The 20,223-nt window shown below is 39.5% G+C and overlaps 1 protein-coding gene across 2 annotated transcripts in view; it reads left to right on the top strand.

Annotated features, from left to right (window-relative positions):
- KLHL32 (kelch like family member 32) overlaps positions 1 to 20,223 on the top strand; it is a 91,256-nt gene that overhangs the window by 59,203 nt on the left and 11,830 nt on the right. The window contains exon 7 of one of the 2 annotated variants that reach the window (XM_081312792.1): positions 5,356 to 6,082. In XM_081312792.1, the coding sequence (XP_081168918.1) occupies positions 5,356 to 6,082 (727 nt within the window). Of the gene's footprint in view, positions 1 to 5,355; positions 6,444 to 20,223 lie in introns of those variants that run through there. The other variant, XM_081312793.1, reaches the window with a different exon arrangement.

Raw genomic sequence — 20,223 nt, forward strand, 5'->3', positions numbered from 1 at the left:
TATCTCAGGGGCTGCCACAAAGAAGAGGGAGTCAAGCTATTCTCCAAAGCACCTGAAAGCAGGACAAGAAGCAATGGATGGAAACTAGCCAAGGAGAGAAGCAACCTAGAACTAAGGAGAAACTTCCTGACAGTTAGAACAATTAACCAGTGGAACAACCTGCCTCCAGAAGTGGTGAATGCTCCAACACTGGAAGTTTTTAAGAAGAGACTGGACAGCCATTTGTCTGAAATGGTATAGGGTTTCCTGCCTGAGCAGGGGGTTGGACTAGATGACCTCCAAGGTCCCTTCCAACATCATCATCATCATCATCATCATCATCATCATCATCATCATCATCATCATCATTATTATTATTATTATTATTATTATTATTATTATTATTATTATTATTATTATTATTATTATTATATGCTTTAGTGTTCCCATGAAACCCCACTCTTTTGCAGAGGGTATTGGTTACTCCTGACCTTCCAGGTGCAATACAACGTGCTGCTTATTTGTGAGATCACTTGTCTCCGATTATTTCTGCCCATCTGATAAGATCTGACAAGATGGGCATGATCCAGATTTCTGCTGTGAAAGAGTGCCATCTGAATGAATAAATGAATTTCAGATATTCTGGCTAAACTTTAAGATTAGCCCAGGGATGAGATACTAAGCTTTTAACTTTGTAGAGTCTCATTCAAAGCATTTTATTTTGGACTGTAATGCAATCTGTTGTCGGAACCTTAGAACATAGGAACATATTTTTCTACCAAAAGGAATATTTTATTATAGCCTTGTGATAATCATCTTGTGTGTTGAAATTTTAAGGAAAACAGATCCCCCAATTGGCTATTGCAGCTGTATGATTAGAAAATTAAAGCAATGTAATTGTAGCTGCATAATCTCCTCTGATGCTGAGCTTTAGTCCTTGACTGGGCAATTCATAAAGTGCCCTATTATTTTCTGTCAGCTCTTTGATGATGTTTTTGTTCTGATTGGAGAAGGAAAAATAATTCTTATTTGTAGTGTTCTGTCTCCTTTCCTTTCTGCAAAAGTTGAGCCCATTCCATTTTTTTTAACCTCACAACAAGCTTATGAGATAAGTCTGAGAAATAAGTGTACTTGGTGGTTTTTAAATGGACTGATCTCCATCTTTGAATGCAATTTGTCTTTTGTTGATTTCTCCAACCACACAAATTTTGTCTCCTTTGTTCACTTGAAAAGTAGCCTCCCGAGGAGGAGATGGACAGACTGTCAGACTGGCAAGAGTTCTGAGACTCCTGACGTTATTTCTTTCCAAACTTCTATTGCTTTGGAAAGAATAGGAAGGACTCAGGGGATATACAAGTAAAGTACAATAAAAAGTTGCTGTTTCGCCAAACAGCATTGGTTGCTTTCCCTTCACTTTTAGCTTGGAGAGGTGAAGAGCGCCACAGAAAGCTTTTAAATATAGAACACAAGTCAGACTTGAAACAAAATTGTTCGTGGTATTATAGCTTCATTGTATTATGCTGTCTTTCCCATAACACTACAGCTAGTGTTCACTGCAAGAATTTCAAACGGTTGGTACATGGAATACAATGCAAAGCAGGTCAGTAATACTGCTGAAGGATGATCTTCTGCTCTTCAGCTATATACAGCTGCTTATTGCTACTGCTGTTTCTGCTGTAAGTCAGTGATCTGTTAAGCATCTTTGATCATGGGATTTTTTTTACATGCTACACAATGATTTCCTCTAGAGTCTAGACACAATCAAATCAAAGTTAAGCATCTTTAAGTCCCATTGATTTCAGTGGGAAAGAGTGAATTGCACACTAAATGGCTTCCCATGGAAACTAATGGGACTCAAGCATATTTAAATTAGACTGGATCATGCCCACTCAACATTGCTACATTTACATATCTTCCAGTAGTTAATAAGCCTGGAGGCACGCTAATATTGCTGTAGCTACAATTAAGGGTAGGTGCGTGTAAAAGGACATGGAAATAAATTCAGTTTGCCGGGTAGGTACAAACTAAGTAAATTTATAAAATATGAGGCTCTTTGAATTAGCTTCACCCTTCTTTCTCTGCTTTGCCTTTCTTCAGATACAAATTAATCTCCTCTGCTAAGCCTCTTGTTTTGCTGCAGTGTCCTGAATGCTGATGTACTGTGGGGATATACGATTGGCTAGATGTATGTGATGCAGCTCAGGAACATAAAGGTGTCTTGCAGTTTTCCACTTAAAACACCTACTTGGCTCAGTGATAAAATGAGGTTGCCTTTGGCCCTTTTATTTTAATTGTTACTAGAATCTTGAGAAACAATGTGGTAGAATTATGCAAAGCTAGCTGAGAGAGTTTAGGAGCTGGAGTATGGGGTTAGTTACTCTACTCTACAATGCTTGGAATATTCCCTTCTCCTTTCCTCATAATTAAGAGCATCACTTAGTCTGTTGGCTTTAATTCATAACAGATTAAGTAAGAATGTAGTTCTGAAATCAGCAGCCCCAATAAAAATATGGGTATGTTTGTCTCTGTGCGTGTGTATTCCAGAAATGTTCTCGGCTTTGATTATTTTTTCCCCCGAGAAGAGAAAAAAAACATCATAAATGTATCACTTTAACACTGAGAATGGCAATACATTTATTGTTGAAGAAAATGTTTTGCAGCACTCTTTGCACATTCATTCTGGTTGCTATTGCTCCCTTTCCATTTTCCAAACTTTCCTGACATTGTGAAAACTGTTGTCTGAAATAAACTGCCTGGTTAATCAAACATCACGGCAAGGTGAGGTCACTGGAAGTCAGTTATCTTGTGACTGGGTTTTGCTGAAATTATGCTGAAGGCGCACTTAAAGCCTGCACTTGGAGCAAGGGGAGGAGGCAGAATCCTACCTGTGTTTTTATAACTCTGCACTGTCAGAACTCATAATAAGTCAAATATTCTTTCTGAGGTACTCGAGGAGGAGGGGAGGGTGGGGGAAAACCTGTAAATTTAAGAGTAATTTCAGATTGTAAATGAAAAAGAGAGGCACGGCTGTTCATTTGCACCAATCATGCCTTCCTTTCATCTGCTCTGATTAGGCCTGGTGCGGTTTCATCAGACTACTCCATCACGGAGCTGTCACTCCAGCCGTCTGTTGATTGAAAACAATCAGGGCTCTGATGGCACAATTATTCTGACCCTTTAACTAGAGGCTGCTGTGATAATGAAAGGTTGATTATGATAGTTTGTGCCTCTTTCAGTTTGCCAAGAAGGTTAATTTGGGCATCAGACGGATGTTTAATGGGCGCTTGCTGGCTACACTGAGGTAAATGAGAACGTGCAGCCTTCGATATTGCATGGATATAGTTTGGCTGCCAATCATTGTCATTTTGAGTTTGTGCCTTGCACTCTGGAAATCACTTTTTTTTCTTTGGGATTTAATTTATTCTGTGCCCTGAGGAAGTTCTTTCACTCCCTGACCTTCACTGTGGCTTCCTCTGCTCTTAATTTTTTTTTTATTTCCTTGCTTCCCTTCTTGGGCTCCGTAGATTATATTTAAAGCCACAGCAGATCTAGTGAAACCCTGCTTCCCTCCTCCCCTTTTTAATCCCCCCCCCTTCCATGGTTGTTTATCATCTGTGTCTGGCACAGTCTTATTTTGCTTTTTGTTTCATGCTGTAGAATAAGAATGTCAAAAATTATTGTGGAAGGTATTTTGCTTTAAATAATGGTATGCTTCCCGGAATATTGCCAGGGATCTTTGTGAGGTGGTAGACTTGTATCTGTAATATAAAAACTGGGACAGCAGTAGAAAAAAAAATGAAAAGTTTTCACACAATTGCTCCTGCGAGCCACATGGTTGTTTTTTTCCCCCTCTGTAGTGGTGAAACTCGGGTGTGGGTGAGAGGAAGAGAGAGAGAAATTCTGCCCATCTGATCCTATATCACATTCAGAGAGGCAAATAAGTAGTTATTAAGAATGAAATCAGGCAAAAAAAACAATAAATAAAGACCTTGCTCTTTGAGAAAAAAAAGCCTCTATTAAAGCGTGCTCTTTTGTTTTCATCAGGTAGGTCTTCACCAGAGAGAGCTTCAGGTGTAGAAAATGGGAAACTGAAAGACTTGTTTCTGTTAGTGGTGCTCCTCTGTAAAACGGTTTGGAGGCTTCAGCTGGTTCCAGATGCCACCACCTAGTCTTTGAAGGGTTGGTTATTCTGCATAGAGTTTCAGCTCTCTTGCTAGTACTGTGGCTTGCCTCCAAACCCCTTGATACAGCACTTCATTCCCATTGGAATCAGTGGAACAAAATCCCAGTGGATTTTTCCCCATTGGTTTCAGTGGGGTATGTCAAGTTCAAATATTATCCAGTGCTTTCTTCTTATACAACCGTATTTATCATAGCTATACGGCACTATCAATGTCCAGCAAAAGCATGTATATGCCAGAAAACAAATCCTGAGCGTGCTTCATTCTACTACCTGTGATTGCTAGCGCTCAAATAATTTATTGCATCTAATTCATCGTCGTCGTGTTCATTTTGATCTTTTTAGCATGCTTTGTACAGTATACCTCAGTGGTGTACCTGTCATTCAGGAGTTAGAAAGTTACCTATATGCATTAACAATGACTCCAGCCTAAAAATAAGGGAATGTAAAATCATCAAGAATGAACAAGGGTCTTATATATAGTATGGCCAATGGAACATAGAATAATAGAATTAGAAGGCACCTTGGAAGTCCTCTAGTCCAACCCGCTGCTCGAGCAGGAGACCCAATACCTCAGTAGATAGGTACATATCTCAGTAGCGATGTGGTTCTTGACATTTTTTTATCTTGCTTTCCCAAGCTTTTTGTGCTGTTCAAGGAAATTGTAACTATAATCCCCAAAACATCCAGTGACCATGAATAATGTGTACACCTCCCAGAGAAGCTTTCTTCAATCTGGTGGCATGCAAAAACGTTGAGATAATAACTCCCATAATGCTCAGTGAATGTCAACACTGGACACTATTGAATGTATGGGAACTTTAGAGACAAGTTGTTCAAACACAGACCCAAATTGGAGAAGGCTGCTCTGGTCGATTGATTACCAATATAAGGTACATTAGTCATTATGGGAAAAACTCCCATGTTGCCATGTGTTGTTTCTTCTTGTTTATGCAGGGCACCCATTATCTGAATGTTTTCTAAGACAAGACGGCCCTGTTATCATACATTAATTCTACACAGAGTCATCGTTATTTTAGGGGTGATGAAGGGATGTTTTTATATATGCAGCAAGATTAAATTTGGGAGTATAATTTTTTGTTGATAAGTTGAATAATTCAAATATGTATTTCTCACACCGAATGGTGAATAATGTAGATAAGATCATTTTTTAAAATGTTTTTCCTCCCTTCTAGCTAGCTTTGAGATGGCTGGAACACAACTGCCGATATCAGTACATGGATGAACTTCTACAGTACGTTCGATTTGGGCTTATGGATGTGGATACACTGCATACGGTTGCCCTCTCACACCCTCTTGTCCAGACTAGTGAAACTGCAACAGCACTGATCAATGAGGCTTTGATCTATCATCAAAGTATCTATGCACAGCCAATATGGCAGACCAGAAGGACAAAACCTCGCTTCCAGTCAGACACTCTTTACATCATTGGTGGGAAAAAACGGGAAATATGCAGAGTTAAAGAGCTACGATACTTCAATCCTGTGGACCAAGAAAATGTTCACATTGCGGGGATTGCAAACTGGAGTGAGCTGGCTCCCATGCCAGTAGGAAGAAGCCACCACTGCGTGGCTGTAATGGGAGATTTCCTCTTTGTAGCAGGTGGTGAAGTTGAACAAGCTACTGGCCGCACATGTGCAGTACGGACTGCTTGTAGATATGATCCCCGTAATAATTCCTGGGCAGAAATAGCTCCAATGAAGAATTGCAGGGAGCATTTTGTACTTGGGACTGTGGATGAATTTCTCTATGCTGTGGGAGGCAGAAATGAGCTACGTCAAGTTTTGCCAACTGTTGAACGATACTGTCCCAAGAAGAACAAATGGACTTTTGTTCTGTCCTTTGATAGGTCCCTTTCCTGTCACGCAGGATGTGTTGTGGATGGTCTTCTTTGGATATCAGGTAGAAAATGTTTCACCCGCAACTTTGAAGATTAAAAGCATGACAAAACATGTTTGTATCAGTGGCATTAGTTTGGGGCCACATGCCTTGGAAAGGTTTCCTTTTGTTTGCTGGAAATTGAGTTTTAAGACAAGGGACAAGTGGTATAATATTTCTGAGCTACAGATACTCAGCAGTAGGTATTCAGCACAAAGCAGAGGAGTTGTACGGCCAGAGAATTGCATACAGGGATAATGAAAGTGCAGTGGCTGCTGAACAAAGAAATTGCAATTTAAATAGAAGTGTCCCCAGCAATTTATTTTAAACATTTTTGTATTGGCCCATTAAGAGGAAGATGCATGTATCCTTATCTCTTGATGCCAATAAACACACTGATTCTTTTTCACAAAATTGTTGGATTTAGTACACCTATCCTACCAGTAGTTGAAGTAACATTTTTAAGGCATGACCCTAAAGCAAATATAGTTGCCTGTCAGTGTTCTTCCAGAGGTACAGAATTGGTCATCATGGCTTATTTGCAAATAATAATAATAATAATAATAATAATAATAATAATAATAATAATAATAATAATAATAATAATAATAATAATTTATTATTATTTAATAAAAATTCACCATTAGTCAATTGCAAAAGGCAGCCTTACTAGGAACTGCTTCCATCCTGCGACAATATCTATAATACTATCAAACATCCACATCTGCCTATCCCAGGTCCTTGGTAAGGACTCGATAGGTAGACAAAAATGCCAAATCCAGTCTGAACATCTGGCTGACTGTGCGATGATTAATAATAATAATAATAATAATAATAATAATAATAAAAAATTTGTAAGCCACCTGATTGTGAACAGCTCAAAAGAACAATTGCATTTGCTACCATTTAAAAATGGTAAAATGAGAATAAGGTAATGAAAATGAACTAAATATAAGGGAGAAGAGTACTGAACCTAGGAATAAGTGTCCTATTTTCAAAAAGGAAGATTGAATAGAAACAGAATGGACAGAACCCTTGTAATCCATAAAAAATAGCTGCTCAAAATGATTTAAATTAGAATTCCTGTGAATGTTTGAAGAATGTCCATCCTCTCTTACCCTCAAAGAATATTGAAGCCTTCTTGTGTAACGGTGGTGATGATTAAATATACAGTTTGTTCCTCATCAGAGAATAGCAGAGGTTGTAAACTACACAAACACAGAACATGCCCCTCCCTTTTTATAGTGTAGTATGGCAACAGGAGTATGCCAGCATTGCTCTCAGCAGTGATGCACGTTGTGAGTATAAATTTTGACCTAGATTTCTCCCAAAGAATACTCAAAAAGAGGAAAGCATCTATGTTGGTCAAATTTTAAAAAGGGCAACAAGGTCTTCCATTTACCTAAAGAAAAAGTCAGATTGCAGGCAAGACCAGGAGCAGCATGATTAAATGAATTTTTTTACAAAAATATTGCTGGTAAGCAAGAGTATTTCTTATGGAGAGGGGGTTGAGAGGGATTGAATTTGAGCAGAATTGGCTCAATTAAAATACTGCCAAGCTAGTTCATTTTAAGATAATTCAACTGAAAAATTTCCTAAGCACCCCAAGGCTCGCTCCTACAGCATTGATAAGTCACTTTATGCCATTGTATACGATACCAAAGGCCTCTTTCAAAGAGCAATAACCAGAGGGCATTTTGGTCTATAATTTCTTGATGGTATATTTAGAAGACCTGGTGAGCCCGTGTAGTCTAAGCACATAACCGACCCATCAATCCTCCTGGCATACAAATGGCCTGCAATATAGTTATGTATACCATGGTACAAGCCAGGCCTTTTTGATCCAATATTGCTTGTTTTCCTTAGCTTTTCTTTCCCGCACTTACATAATATTTACCCCCCACCCCCATCCCCAGTTGTCGGAGGCAGCAGCAAGAGGAAGCGCTGCTGCTTTCTGCTTGTGGGGAATCTGCTTAGCTGTCATAAAGCACAAGTTGGGTAACCAGATGCTTGAGAAAGCCCACAAGTGTTCTTTATTTCCTCCGGCTATGGCCTCCCTGCAATAAGCATTCAGCAGTAGGCTTTAAACTGTGTGACTTTCCACGCCCTGCTAATGTGTATTTATTCTCATTGTTTTTATTGGCTTGGAGCATTGGGGATATGAGCAGAGGCACATACCGATGCTTCTTTTGTCTTAAGACACATATTGATCAAATGTATCTACTGCTCATCAGAGAACTTCAGAACAGACAAGATTTCTGCATTTTGTTTTATATGCGTCGCTCGTTAAATGCTCCCAAGACATTCCTATTTGTGTTTATTATCTGGCTATATGTTTTATAGATGGTTGGTTGGTTGGTTGGTTTGGTTTTTTAATGGATCTTAAAACCTTGTTAAAAAGGTTCCCCCGCACATGCGTGCTAGTCGTTTCCGACTCTAGGAGCCAGTGCTCATCTCCGTTTCAAAGCCGAAGAGCCAGCGCTTGTCTGAGGACGTCTCCGTGGTCATGTGGCCGGCATGACTAGACGCCAAAGGCGCACGGAACGCTGTTACCTTCCCACCATAGTGGTCCCTATTTTTCTACTTGCATTTTTACGTGCTTTCGAACTGCTAGGTTGGCAGAAGCTGGGACGAGTAACAGGTGCTCACTCTGTTACGCGGCACTTGGGATTCGACCCGCCAAACTGCCAACCTTCTGATCGACAAGCTCAGCGTCCTAACCCACTGAGCCACCTTAAAACCTTGTTACCTCCTAGAATTCCTTGACAAGAATAAGCCAGAAAACTATCACATGTCTGCTCCACAATATCACTTCCCCTTTCTACCATTCTCTTTCAATAATCCACTGTCTATGGTTTTGGCATTATTTTTGTGGAGGTCTTAAAGTAGAAGGGAAACTTTTAACTCTTCAGATTTCCTTTTTTTAATTGAATACTGTCTAATTAAATAGCTACTATGATATACAGGTGAAACTCGAAAAATTAGAATATCGTGCAAAAGTTCATTTATTTCAGTAATGCAACTTAAAAGGGGAAACTAATATAAGAGATAGACTCATTACATGCAAAGCAAGATAGTTCAAGCTGTGATTTGTCACAATTGTGATGATTATGGCATACAGCTCATGAAAACCCGAAATCCACAATCTCAGAAAATTAGAATATTGTGAAAAGGTGCAATATTCTAGGCTCAAACTGTCCCACTCTAAGCAGCTAATTAAGCCATAACACCTGCAAAGGGTTCCTGAGCCTTTAAATGGTCTCTCAGTCTGGTTCAGTAGGAATCACAATCATGGGGAAGACTGCTGACCTGACAGTTGTGCAGAAAACCATCATTGACACCCTCCATAAGGAGGAAAAGCCTCAAAAGGTAATTGCAAAAGAAGTTGGATGTTCCCAAAGTGCTGTATCAAAGCACATTAATAGAAAGTTATGTGGAAGGGAAAAGTGTGGAAGAAAAAGGTGCACAAGCAGCAAGGATGACCACAGCCCTGAGAGGATTGTCAGGAAAAGGCCATTCAAAAGTGTTGGGGACTTTCACAAGGAGTGGACTGAGGCTGGAGTCAGTGCATCAAGAGCCACCACACAGAGAGGGATCCTGGAGATGGGCTTCAAATGTCGTATTCCTCTTGTCAAGCCGCTCCTGAACAACAAACAACGTCAGAAGCGTCTTACCTGGGCTAAAGAAAAACAGACCTGGTCTGTTGCTCAGTGGTCCAAAGTCCTCTTTTCTGATGAGAGCAACTTTTGCATCTCATCTGGAAACCAAGGACCCAGAGTCTGGAGGAAGAATGGAGAGGCACACACTGCAAGATGCTTAAAGTCCAGTGTGAAGTTTCCACAGTCTGTGTTGATTTGGGGAACCATGTCATTTGCTGGTGTTGGTCCACTGTGCTTCATTAAGTCCAGGGTCAACGCAGCCGTCTACCAGGAGATTTTGGAGCACTTCATGCTTCTTTCCGCAGACGAGCTTTATGGGGATGCTGACTTCATTTCCCAGCAGGACCTGGCACCTGCCCATACTGCCAAAAGCACCAAAACCTGGTTCAATGACCGTGGGATTATTGTGCTTGATTGGCCAGCAAACTAGCCTGACCTGAACCCCATAGAGAATCTATGGGGTATTGCCAAGAGAAAGATGAGAGACATGAGACCGAACAATGCAGAAGAGCTGAAGGCTGCTATTGAAGCATCCTGGTCTTCCATAACACCTCAGCAGTGCCACAGGCTGATAGCTTCCATGCCACGCCGCATTGAGGCAGTAATTGCTGCAAAAGGGGCCCAAACCAAGTACTGAGTACATATGCATGCTTATACTTTTCAGAAGTCCGATGTTGTTCTATGTACACTCCTTGTTTTATTGATTGCATGTAATATTCTAATTTTCTTAGATTGTGGATTTGAGGTTTTCATGAGCTGTACGCCATAATCATCACAGTTATGACAAATCACAGCTTGAACTATCTTGCTTTGCATGTAATGAGTCTATCTCATATAATAGTTTCCCCTTTTAAGGTGCATTACTGAAATAAATGAACTTTTGCACGATATTCTAATTTTTCGAGTTTCACCTGTAATGGAAAAGATGTTAGACTAGAGCAGGGCTAGGCAACCTTGGCTCTTTTATGACTCGTGGACTTGAACTCCCAGAATTCCTGAGCCAGCTGGCTCAGGAATTCTGGGAGTTGAAGCCCACAAGTCATAAAAGAGCCAAGGTTGCCTAGCCCTGGACTAGAGTAAGGGAGACACACAACCGTAGCCATGAAAACACACTGGGTGAATGTGGGACAGTCACTTTTTTTCATCCCTAACTCAAGGATTGTGTCCTAGGGAACATAGGAGGTGGAAGGACTGCAGATGCCTTTGTGAACTCTTGAATAACAGGTGGAATTTGTGTGTAATAAATAAATCCAATACAAATATCTCCCTTTACGAATAGTGAAGAATAAAAAAAGTGTCAGCACTGAACCTTCCTTTTTTAATATACTTGGTTAAATTTCTATAAAAATAAAACACATTAGAAGGGAAAAGATGGGGGAAGGGAAGGTGCAAAGGAATAAAAGAAAAACAAAAATAAAGGAAAGCTTCTAACTTTCTTTATCACTGTTACAAATATAACCTTCAATAACTTTTTGATCTAAAATTCAATAATCACCAATATTTTCTATAATGACAGACATTTCTAATTATCAGTTCCCAAAACTCCCTCTTTATGACCCTATATCAAATCCTAATATGTAATATTTTTTTTGGTTTCCAGCAAAAAAAAAATCCCTTTACCAACTAGAAGCAAAGTTAGACAAAATCTTTTCCTTAATCAAAGTAGCTAATTTCACCATCTCAATCAGGTTCATTAACTTCACCATCCATTCTTCCATTGTGGGAGTCTGTAAGTCTTTTCATCTGTGGGCTTTACAAAAGTCTCACTGCAGTTATAATCTGTAGAAACAAAGTCCCATTTTTTCCCCTCTAAACTGCTTACCTATCAAACCTAAATCTCTGGTTTCAACTGTACCTTTGTTTTTAAAATTCTCTGAATTAAGTATGTATTTGATCCAGATAACTCTTAGCCTCCTTATATGATCACCAAAGGTGATAAAAGGTGCCTTCAGAATGATTATATTTCTGACTTATGTTTGACACACCATTTTTATATATATTTGACAATTTAAGGTGTTAAATACCAACGATATACCATATAGAAATTCTCTTTCAAATTATAGTTCAAAGTGAATTTCAATAGCAATAGCACTTAGACTTATATACTGCTTCACAGTGCCTTGCAGCCCTCTCTAAGCACTTTACAGAGCCAGCATATTGCCCCCAACAATTTGGGTCCTCATTTTACCGACCTTGGAAAGGAATGGAAGGCTGAGTCAATCTTGAGCTGGTCAGGATCAAACTGCCAAACTGTTGGCAGCCGGCAGTCAGCAGAATTAGTCTGCAATACTGCATTCTAACCACTACGCCACTACGGCTCAGTCCATACACCACATGTTTTCCCATTGATCTAGTATTATGACATATCCATTTTTTTGTTCTGCTTAATCAGTCTTTAATATATTCATCTTGTATATTTATTTTCCATTATCAATAAACGTTTATACATCCTAGCAACTATGTGCTCATTATTAGTACTCAAATCTAGTTCAAATTCAGTTTTCTTATTTGTAAACCAAAATTATACTTATCCAAGTTAAATCTTTCTAATCATTGGACATAAAAAAAAACATTGACATGTAAAATCCTCCCTTTCAGCACTGAATCTTTGTGATCCTTTAACCTAAACCCTACTTACCATCCTGGCTATCATAGTTGCAAGCAGATACTTGTGGCAGAGTGAAATATCTAGGGAGCAATAGCTTGCCAAACACGTTCTAGGTTACCAAGTATCTGATTTATGCCATAGAGATTTTTTGAATGAAATCTAGATATGTAGAACCAACACATAGCACTTCGCAGCTATCCAATTCTGCTTTGTATGATTGCTTATTTCTGGGGCAAGGCTGACCTCTTTATTCCCACATGGAATCTCCTACTTTGTCAATATTCTTACAAAAAAGGAGAAATGGGAACCTTTATCATGTGAAAGGGATCATGGGGGGGGGGTTTCAATGATTTTCTGAAATTGAAAGAAGACATAGCGGGTCTCCCAAGAAGGTTAAATTCTTGAATATTAAAGGAATTTGCTGATAGTTTGACTGAATCTAGCTATCTTTGACCTTCACAAACCACTAAAAATGAGAGCCTGGAGAGCTGTAGAATAATCAGTTTAACATCAGTTAGGAAGAGTCCAGAATAGATTGTTTTCTAAATGTTTAGAGATTGTTTTTCAATATAGTACTTAATTGAAGTCAGCATGTATTTGTCAGAACTTTTTTTTTCATTTTTTGATTGGGCCACTTCCTTCTTGGAGATTATAGCCATTTGAAGCATATAATCTATATAAAGGTAAAGGTAAAGGTTCCCCCGCACATGCGTGCTAGTCGTTTCCGACTCTAGGGGCCGGTGCTCATCTCCATTTCAAAGCCGAAGAGCCAGCGCTTGTCCGAGGACGTCTCCGTGGTCATGTGGCCGGCATGACTAGACGGCAAAGGCGCATGGAACGCTGTTACCTTCCCACCGTAGTGGTCCCTCTTTTTCTACTTGCAGTTTTATGTGCTTTCGAACTGCTAGGTTGGCAGAAGCTAGGACGAGTAACAGGTGCTCACTCTGTTACGCGGCACTCGGGATTCGACCTGCCAAACTGCCGATCTTCTGATCGACAAGCTCAGCGTCCTAACCCACTGAACCCCCGCGTCCCTATAATATATATACTCCAACTTAATTTCAGCAAAACAAGGTAGTTCAGTAAGGGCTGGATGGCATCCCTATTTGGTAAATCTACTTCTTACTTAAAAACTGTACTCAGTAAAAGCTCATCAATATTTTTTCATCAAACTTCAGGAAAGTGTTGAATGTACTATATGGTCCTCTTCAACTTTGTTCTTAATAATTTGGATGAAGTGGTAGGACCAACGCTTACCTTATTTGGACTGGACAGCTAATATGCTGTATTAGATGTATAAATCAGGGTTGCCCAAGATCTTTTTGCTATCCTCAGAGCCACTTTATCTTTGTTGTTGTTGTTAGCTGCAAAGTCATGTCCGGCCCATCGCGACCCCATGGACAACGTTCCTCCAGGCCTTCCTGTCCTCTACCTTCTTCTGGAGTCCATTTAAGCTCACGCCTACTGCTTCAGTGACTCCATCCAGCCACCTCATTCTCTGTCGTCCCCTTCTTCTCTTGCCCTCAACCTTTCCCAGCATTAGACTCTTCTCCAGTGAGTCCTTCTTTCTCATTAGGTGGCCAAAGTATTTGAGTTTTAGCTTCAGGATCTGGCCTTTTAAAGAGCAGTCAGGGTTGATCTCCTCTAGGACTGACCGGTTTGATTGCCTTGCAGTCCAAGGGACTCGCAGGAATCTTCTCCAGCACCACAGTTCAAAGGCCTCAATTCTTTGGCGCTCAGCCTTTTTTATGGTCCAACTTTCACTGCCATACATTGCAACTGGGAAGACCATAGCCTTGACTATACACACTTTTGTTGACAGGGTGATGTCTCTGCTTTTTAGTGTGCTGTCTAGATTTGCCATGGCTTTCCTCCCCAGGAGCAAGCGTCTTTTAATTTCTTGGCTACAGTCCCCATCTGCAGTGATCTTGGAGCCCAGGAAAATAAAATCTGTCACTACCTCCATTTCTTCCCCATCTATTTACCAGGAATTGAGAGGGCCGGATGCCATGATCTTGGTTTTTTTAATGTTAAGTTTCAACCCAAGTTTTGCACTCCACTTTAGGTTAGGTAGAGCCAAAGCCTTGAGTTCCTTTTTTAATTTCTTATGAAGCTTAAAAGAGTGAAATGAGCAACAAACCATGAAGTAAGGCATCCATTTAAATCCATAACCTCACCTTCCCATAAGTAATGCTCATTGTTAGATTTATATCTGGCTCTTCCTGAAGGATTCATAGCAACCTATATAGAGATCTCCATTTCCCCCCCCCCCCAATAACCACCTAAGTAGATTGGCCTTGAAGAGATTGAACCAAAAGCTAAGGACAATCCATGTCTCTCCAGCTTACATTTTGTGATGATACCTTAAACATCAACAAACAACATCTGCCTATCCCAGGTCCTTGGGAAGGACTCGATAGGTGGATGAAAATGCCACATCCAGTCTAAACATCTGACTGGCTGTGAACCAACCGTATTAATAATGCTACTCTTAGTTACAAGAAAGTTGCTGCCTTTTGTAGAAGATACAAAGTACAATTATATTTTGATACCTTTTTGTGCTGTCATATTTGGAGAGTTATGAATTATTTATTTGTATGTATTTGTCAAATTGGCACTGCCCATCTTTCTCTCAGAGCAGCGCTGGGCAGTGTATAGCTAAATGTGTAAAAACCATATAAAAATAGAGGAGTGTGGTAAGAACAAAATTAAAATATCTTATAAGGCAGGAGGAGGACCTTAAGGCAGGGGTCTACAACCTTGACAACTTTTAAGACTTGTGGACTTCAGCTCCCAGAATTCCTCAGCCAGCTGCTGGCTAAGGAATTCTGGGAGCTGAAATCCACAAGTCTTAAAGTTGTCAAGGTTGCAGACCCCTGCCTTAAGGCACCGAACACCCTCAGGGTTGCGTGCTGCTCTGTGATCCCCAGGCAAGCGGGCAGAGCCAGGTCTTCAAAGTCTTTTGAAAGGCCAGGAGAGAGCAGCGTGTTCTACAGAAGCCGTCCTCAGCCTTTGCAGCTTGGCAGCCCAGCTGGAGGAAGGCAGTGGGGAACTGGGTGCCCCAAGTGGCAGGCCGGCACACACGTGCATGCAGCGCTTACACGAGTGGCAGGCTGGCGCAAGCAGCAGGCTGGCGTGCTCATGTAACTTGAGCTGTGTGTGTGTGTGTGTGTGTGCGCGTATGATCCATCCAGCCACTCATGGTCCAGTAGTGGGCTGTGGCACAGGGGTTGGGGACCGCTATTCTATAGGGCGGGGAGAGTAGCAGAGAAAGCTTTCTCTGCAGCTCACCTGACTGTTATAGTTTATTTCTAAAAGTATCTTGATAGCATAGCATCATTGTTCCCTTTCTTCCTTTCAGAAAGTTGCATGAAGAAATTAAAGCAATTGCTCTTTTTATTGTCCCAACCTACAATGGGAAAATACTTCTTTTTCTGGTACAATTTATACATTTTCTATTTACTACTGATCTTCTTTCCTTCCTTCCTTCCTTCTTTATTTTCATTTGGTGTGGCCTACAGTATTCTGCAAGTGTGGCCATCCAAAAGGTTATTATAGGCTTGTTAAATAAGAATGGGGGAAATTGAATTTTCCACTTTTTTTTTGGGGGGGGGGGAATGGAACTTTTTAAAAAAAAAAAACACAAAACTTTTGCTCTAGCACTTAGGATAAACCTAAGTGTTGAAAATGGATGCTGATAGGAAATTGTAACATGAATGTCAGACAAATCTGTAGAAAACTGTTAAGATGCATATTATCCTCCCAGGGAGAGGGTGGAGGGAGACAGAAGGAGCAGAAGCAGCAGAAAGCAAGGCTACCAATCTATTAAATATACTTGTTGGCAGGGAAGGCATGGGATGTCTCTCTGCAAATGCAGTGATTGCAGGGGGCAATGTAGCAGCATGTGGCAGCCTAGCTTGCGAGCAGACAAATCAGCTTGATGACTTTCAAAGCCAGGGATTCTGCTGCAGGCAAGGGTATTTGATCTAATGGGTGGGGGATTAAAACATATAGAGTGTGCTACTCATTTCACTCCTATTTTGTGTAGTCAAATCTGTATGCAAATCCATAGCATCTCATTTTGCTAGATTTTTTTTTAAAAGGATGCTAAATAAGTATCAGTTTTAGGCATGCATGTGTATGTGAAAAAACTAAACCTCCAGAACAAGAGTGTTCCAATTATAAATAAATGTATACCATATACTCTGAAGAAAATATTTTAACTGCACCCAGTCTGACAATTATGCTTGTTACAAAAGCACAGCGGGGATTTGTCGGATTTTCATTCCCCAAAAGCTTGTTTTAAGAAAATGTAGAGCCCATTTTTAATCTTAGTTTAAAATACTATATGCCCTTTGCTCATGTTCTCTGCAATTACTTATCTTCCAGCTTTTCTGGCCCTGTGCTGCCTACCCCACTCCTCTACACGCATACGTAGATATACCACTATCTCTGTTTCAACCAACAGCAATAATTTCAGTCTTGTCTATAACTTCCGTGTGCTTGCTGATCTTTTAACCATCTTTATATTGAATTTTTATGCCCTGCTTATATTTTATTTTATTTATTTATTTTATTTTAATTCCATTTATATCCCGCCTTTCTCCGAAGACTCAGGGCGGCTTACAAGCTTAGCAGTAGCCTTCATTCTATGTATATGCCTGCTTATTAGGGCTTTCACACACACCCCAAGCGGCATTATTACAAAGTCAGCTTAATTGCCCCCAACAATCTGGGTCCTCATTTTACCTACCTCGGAAGGATGGAAGGCTGAGTCAACCTTGAGCCTGGTGGGATGCGAACCTGCACTAATTGCAGGCAGCTGGTGTTACTTAAGGAGGCATTAGCCCAGTGCTCCACCAATGCTCTCAGGACACAATGGCTATGCTGACTAACAATTTAGGAATATATAGTCCCAATATATTCTGAATGCCAGTATACCATGTGTATTAGCTTGCAGGATTATAGATTGTGCCCTTACATAGTAGAGCTTGGCCATACTTGGAGTAAAACTATATTTTGATTATATTTGTGGTACATGGGCCAAAATGTGCCAGAATTAATTGATACTGCCTTTATTATAGTGAAGGAATATTGAATATGATGCTTGTATGATTTAAGCTACTAAATCTATTTATTCCGTCTTTTTTAAACTAAAAATGTTAGGTTAGAATCTCAGTTGACTGTCAAGATGAGTTTCTGTGAGCCCATTTGGGGACCCCCCTGACAAATTTTATTTATTTTATTTTAATTCCATTTATATCCCGCCCTTCTCCGAAGACTCAGGGCGGCTTTACAAACTTAGCAGTAGCCTTCATTCTATGTATAAGCCTGCTTATTAGGGCTTTCACACACACCCCAAGCGGCATTATTACAAAGTCAGCTTAATTGCCCCCAACAATCTGGGACCTCATTTTACCTACCTCGGAAGGATGGAAGGCTGAGTCAACCTTGAGCCTGGTGGGACTCGAACCTGCACTAATTGCAGGCAGCTGGTGTTACTTAAGGAGTTGAACTTTGCAACTTCGAAAATGGGAATAAATAATAAACAGCCCAGATTATACATCAAAATAAAAGGCATGTTCTATGTTTGTGACACGAAAAGAAATGAGAGAAATGTTGCAGGATTGATGAAATACAAGTATAACAGTAGATCTGTAGATTTAATTGTGGATGAAAGGGATAAATGTGTGTCAGTCAGAAACTGGTTTTTCTAGATTGTTAGATAATGTTCTAGCCTCGTGTCGTGCTTCAGTGAATGATGATAATGAAAAATAGGATAAATTTTAGGAAAAATAGCATATCATTCTGAATGAATGTGATCTTTGGCAAAAAGTCGCTCCATTAGGTGAGACAAATTGATGGGTATTAATGAGATGAGAGTACAAAAAGAAGATGGGACCGGTCAGTCACTCAAGGTGAATCAGAATGGTTACTCAGAATATTTGCTTAGGAGATTTATTTTCAATGCATAGTTTAAACAAAAGCAATAGATATGAATCTTAGAAGCATAATTGGTTAATTCTTTACGATGTAAGGCAGAATCAGTGAAGGATGGGGGTGACGAAAAAGAAAACAAATTACAGGGAAAGCACAACTCACAAAGTACAAGGCTTGTCTGAGAAAGTATTACAAAATACATTAATCTCTCAATGGAATGTATGGAAAATGGATGTAAGAAAGGAATGTTTGGAAACTGCTTTGAACAGAGTGAAAAGAATTACGTTACAGAATGCCAGAGATGTATCTGCAGTTCTGCTAATGAGAAGCATGAGAAAGGATGCTTACAGTGCAATGATGAAGTGAAATAAACTGTGGATGATACCTATAAGATAATGATTGCTGGGAAAAATAGGACAAAGGAAACATGTGAATTGTGTAGAATTTTTTTTAAAAAGCTGCAAAGATTTTAAAAAGGCCGAGAGTATGTAAAGCAGTTTTGAGGGAATAACTTAAAAACATGTTTTGGAACTGGATGAAAAGGACCAAGCAATAAGCCTCTAGCAGAGTGAATGGAAACAAAAATAATGAAATTATTTAAAATGAAATTGAAGTAGGGGGATGCCAAAAGAGGATTTTCGAGATTTGTAAAGGAATGAGAGTGATTCATCAGAACTGAATAGAAGTAATGCTATAAATGTTAGTGTTGGGGGTGGAGGGAATAACTGTATGCTTTGAGACTATTGAAAAATAGTAAGACCACTGGTATTTATGGAGAAATACTAAAATGATTTTTGATTTTTTAAAAAGCTGTACTCATGACTGAGAGTAGAATGACTCTCTCATACAAGGCGAAAGGTAACAAGAGTGAAATGTATATACATGTTTGACAGAATTTGGGGACATCAGAAGATCCTCTTGCTGGCATTTGTAAGGAATTTGTTAAGTACTTTGAGGAGAAAAATTACTCATTTTTATTCTGACCTAGATATTACATTGGCCAAGTGTTCTATGAGGTGACAGAAGTCTTCTGAGGTTCTTCTGAGCCCTTAATGCTTAATTTTCCTGAGGAAAATCAACAGAATAATCTATGGCACGCTGGCTGAGGAATTCTGGGAGTTGAAGTCCACAAGTCATAAAAGGGCCCTGCCTTAGAGTTTTAAAATAGACTTTAACCATATTCCGTTGCATTCCATTATTTGAAAGGTAGTATGTTTCTAACACCAGACTGAATTATTTTTCAAGTGTAATAGTACCTATTTGTGACTAATAGGGGAGTTATTTCCAAAGACATTATGGTTCTCCTAAAATAACCTAGATTGTCAACGTTCTGGAAATGAATCTTTATTTTAGCAATTGAGTCATTAACATTTTGTGGCATCGCAGAACAGTCAGTAATGGAAAAGAAATGGTTGATAGGGACTGACTGATCAGTTTATAGTTGATATAGTTTAACATTGCCATATATATTCATGAATAAACCCACCCACATATATAAATCAATCCTTGCATTTTTAATAACAACAACAACAACAACATGACAAATGCACCAGCCATGAATAAGCCAACCCATTACATGTTCATACACTTTAATTTTCACATTAGGCTTATCTAACAGTGGGACATTTTTCTTGATATTTTAATTGGAAATTTGAGGGCAGATTTATCCATATTTAGGTTTTTCTATGAGTATTTACAGGTTATATGGGTATTTAAAAAAACTAAGGGAAAAACCTATTGTATATATTCATGGAGAAGACAAACCCATTTTTCCCCATTAATTAATTAATTCCATTAATCTAAAATTCTTGGCTTATTCACAAGTAAATATGGTATATGTAATAAATCTTAAACTTTAAAAAAGATTTTTAAGGTTTATTTACCATTAAGGTAAAGGTAAAGGTTCCCCCGCACATGCGTGCTAGTCGTTTCCGACTCTAGGGGCCGGTGCTCATCTC

Source organism: Vipera berus (genome assembly GCF_964194415.1).
Source record: "Vipera berus genome assembly, chromosome: 1".
NCBI lineage: Eukaryota > Metazoa > Chordata > Lepidosauria > Squamata > Viperidae > Vipera > Vipera berus.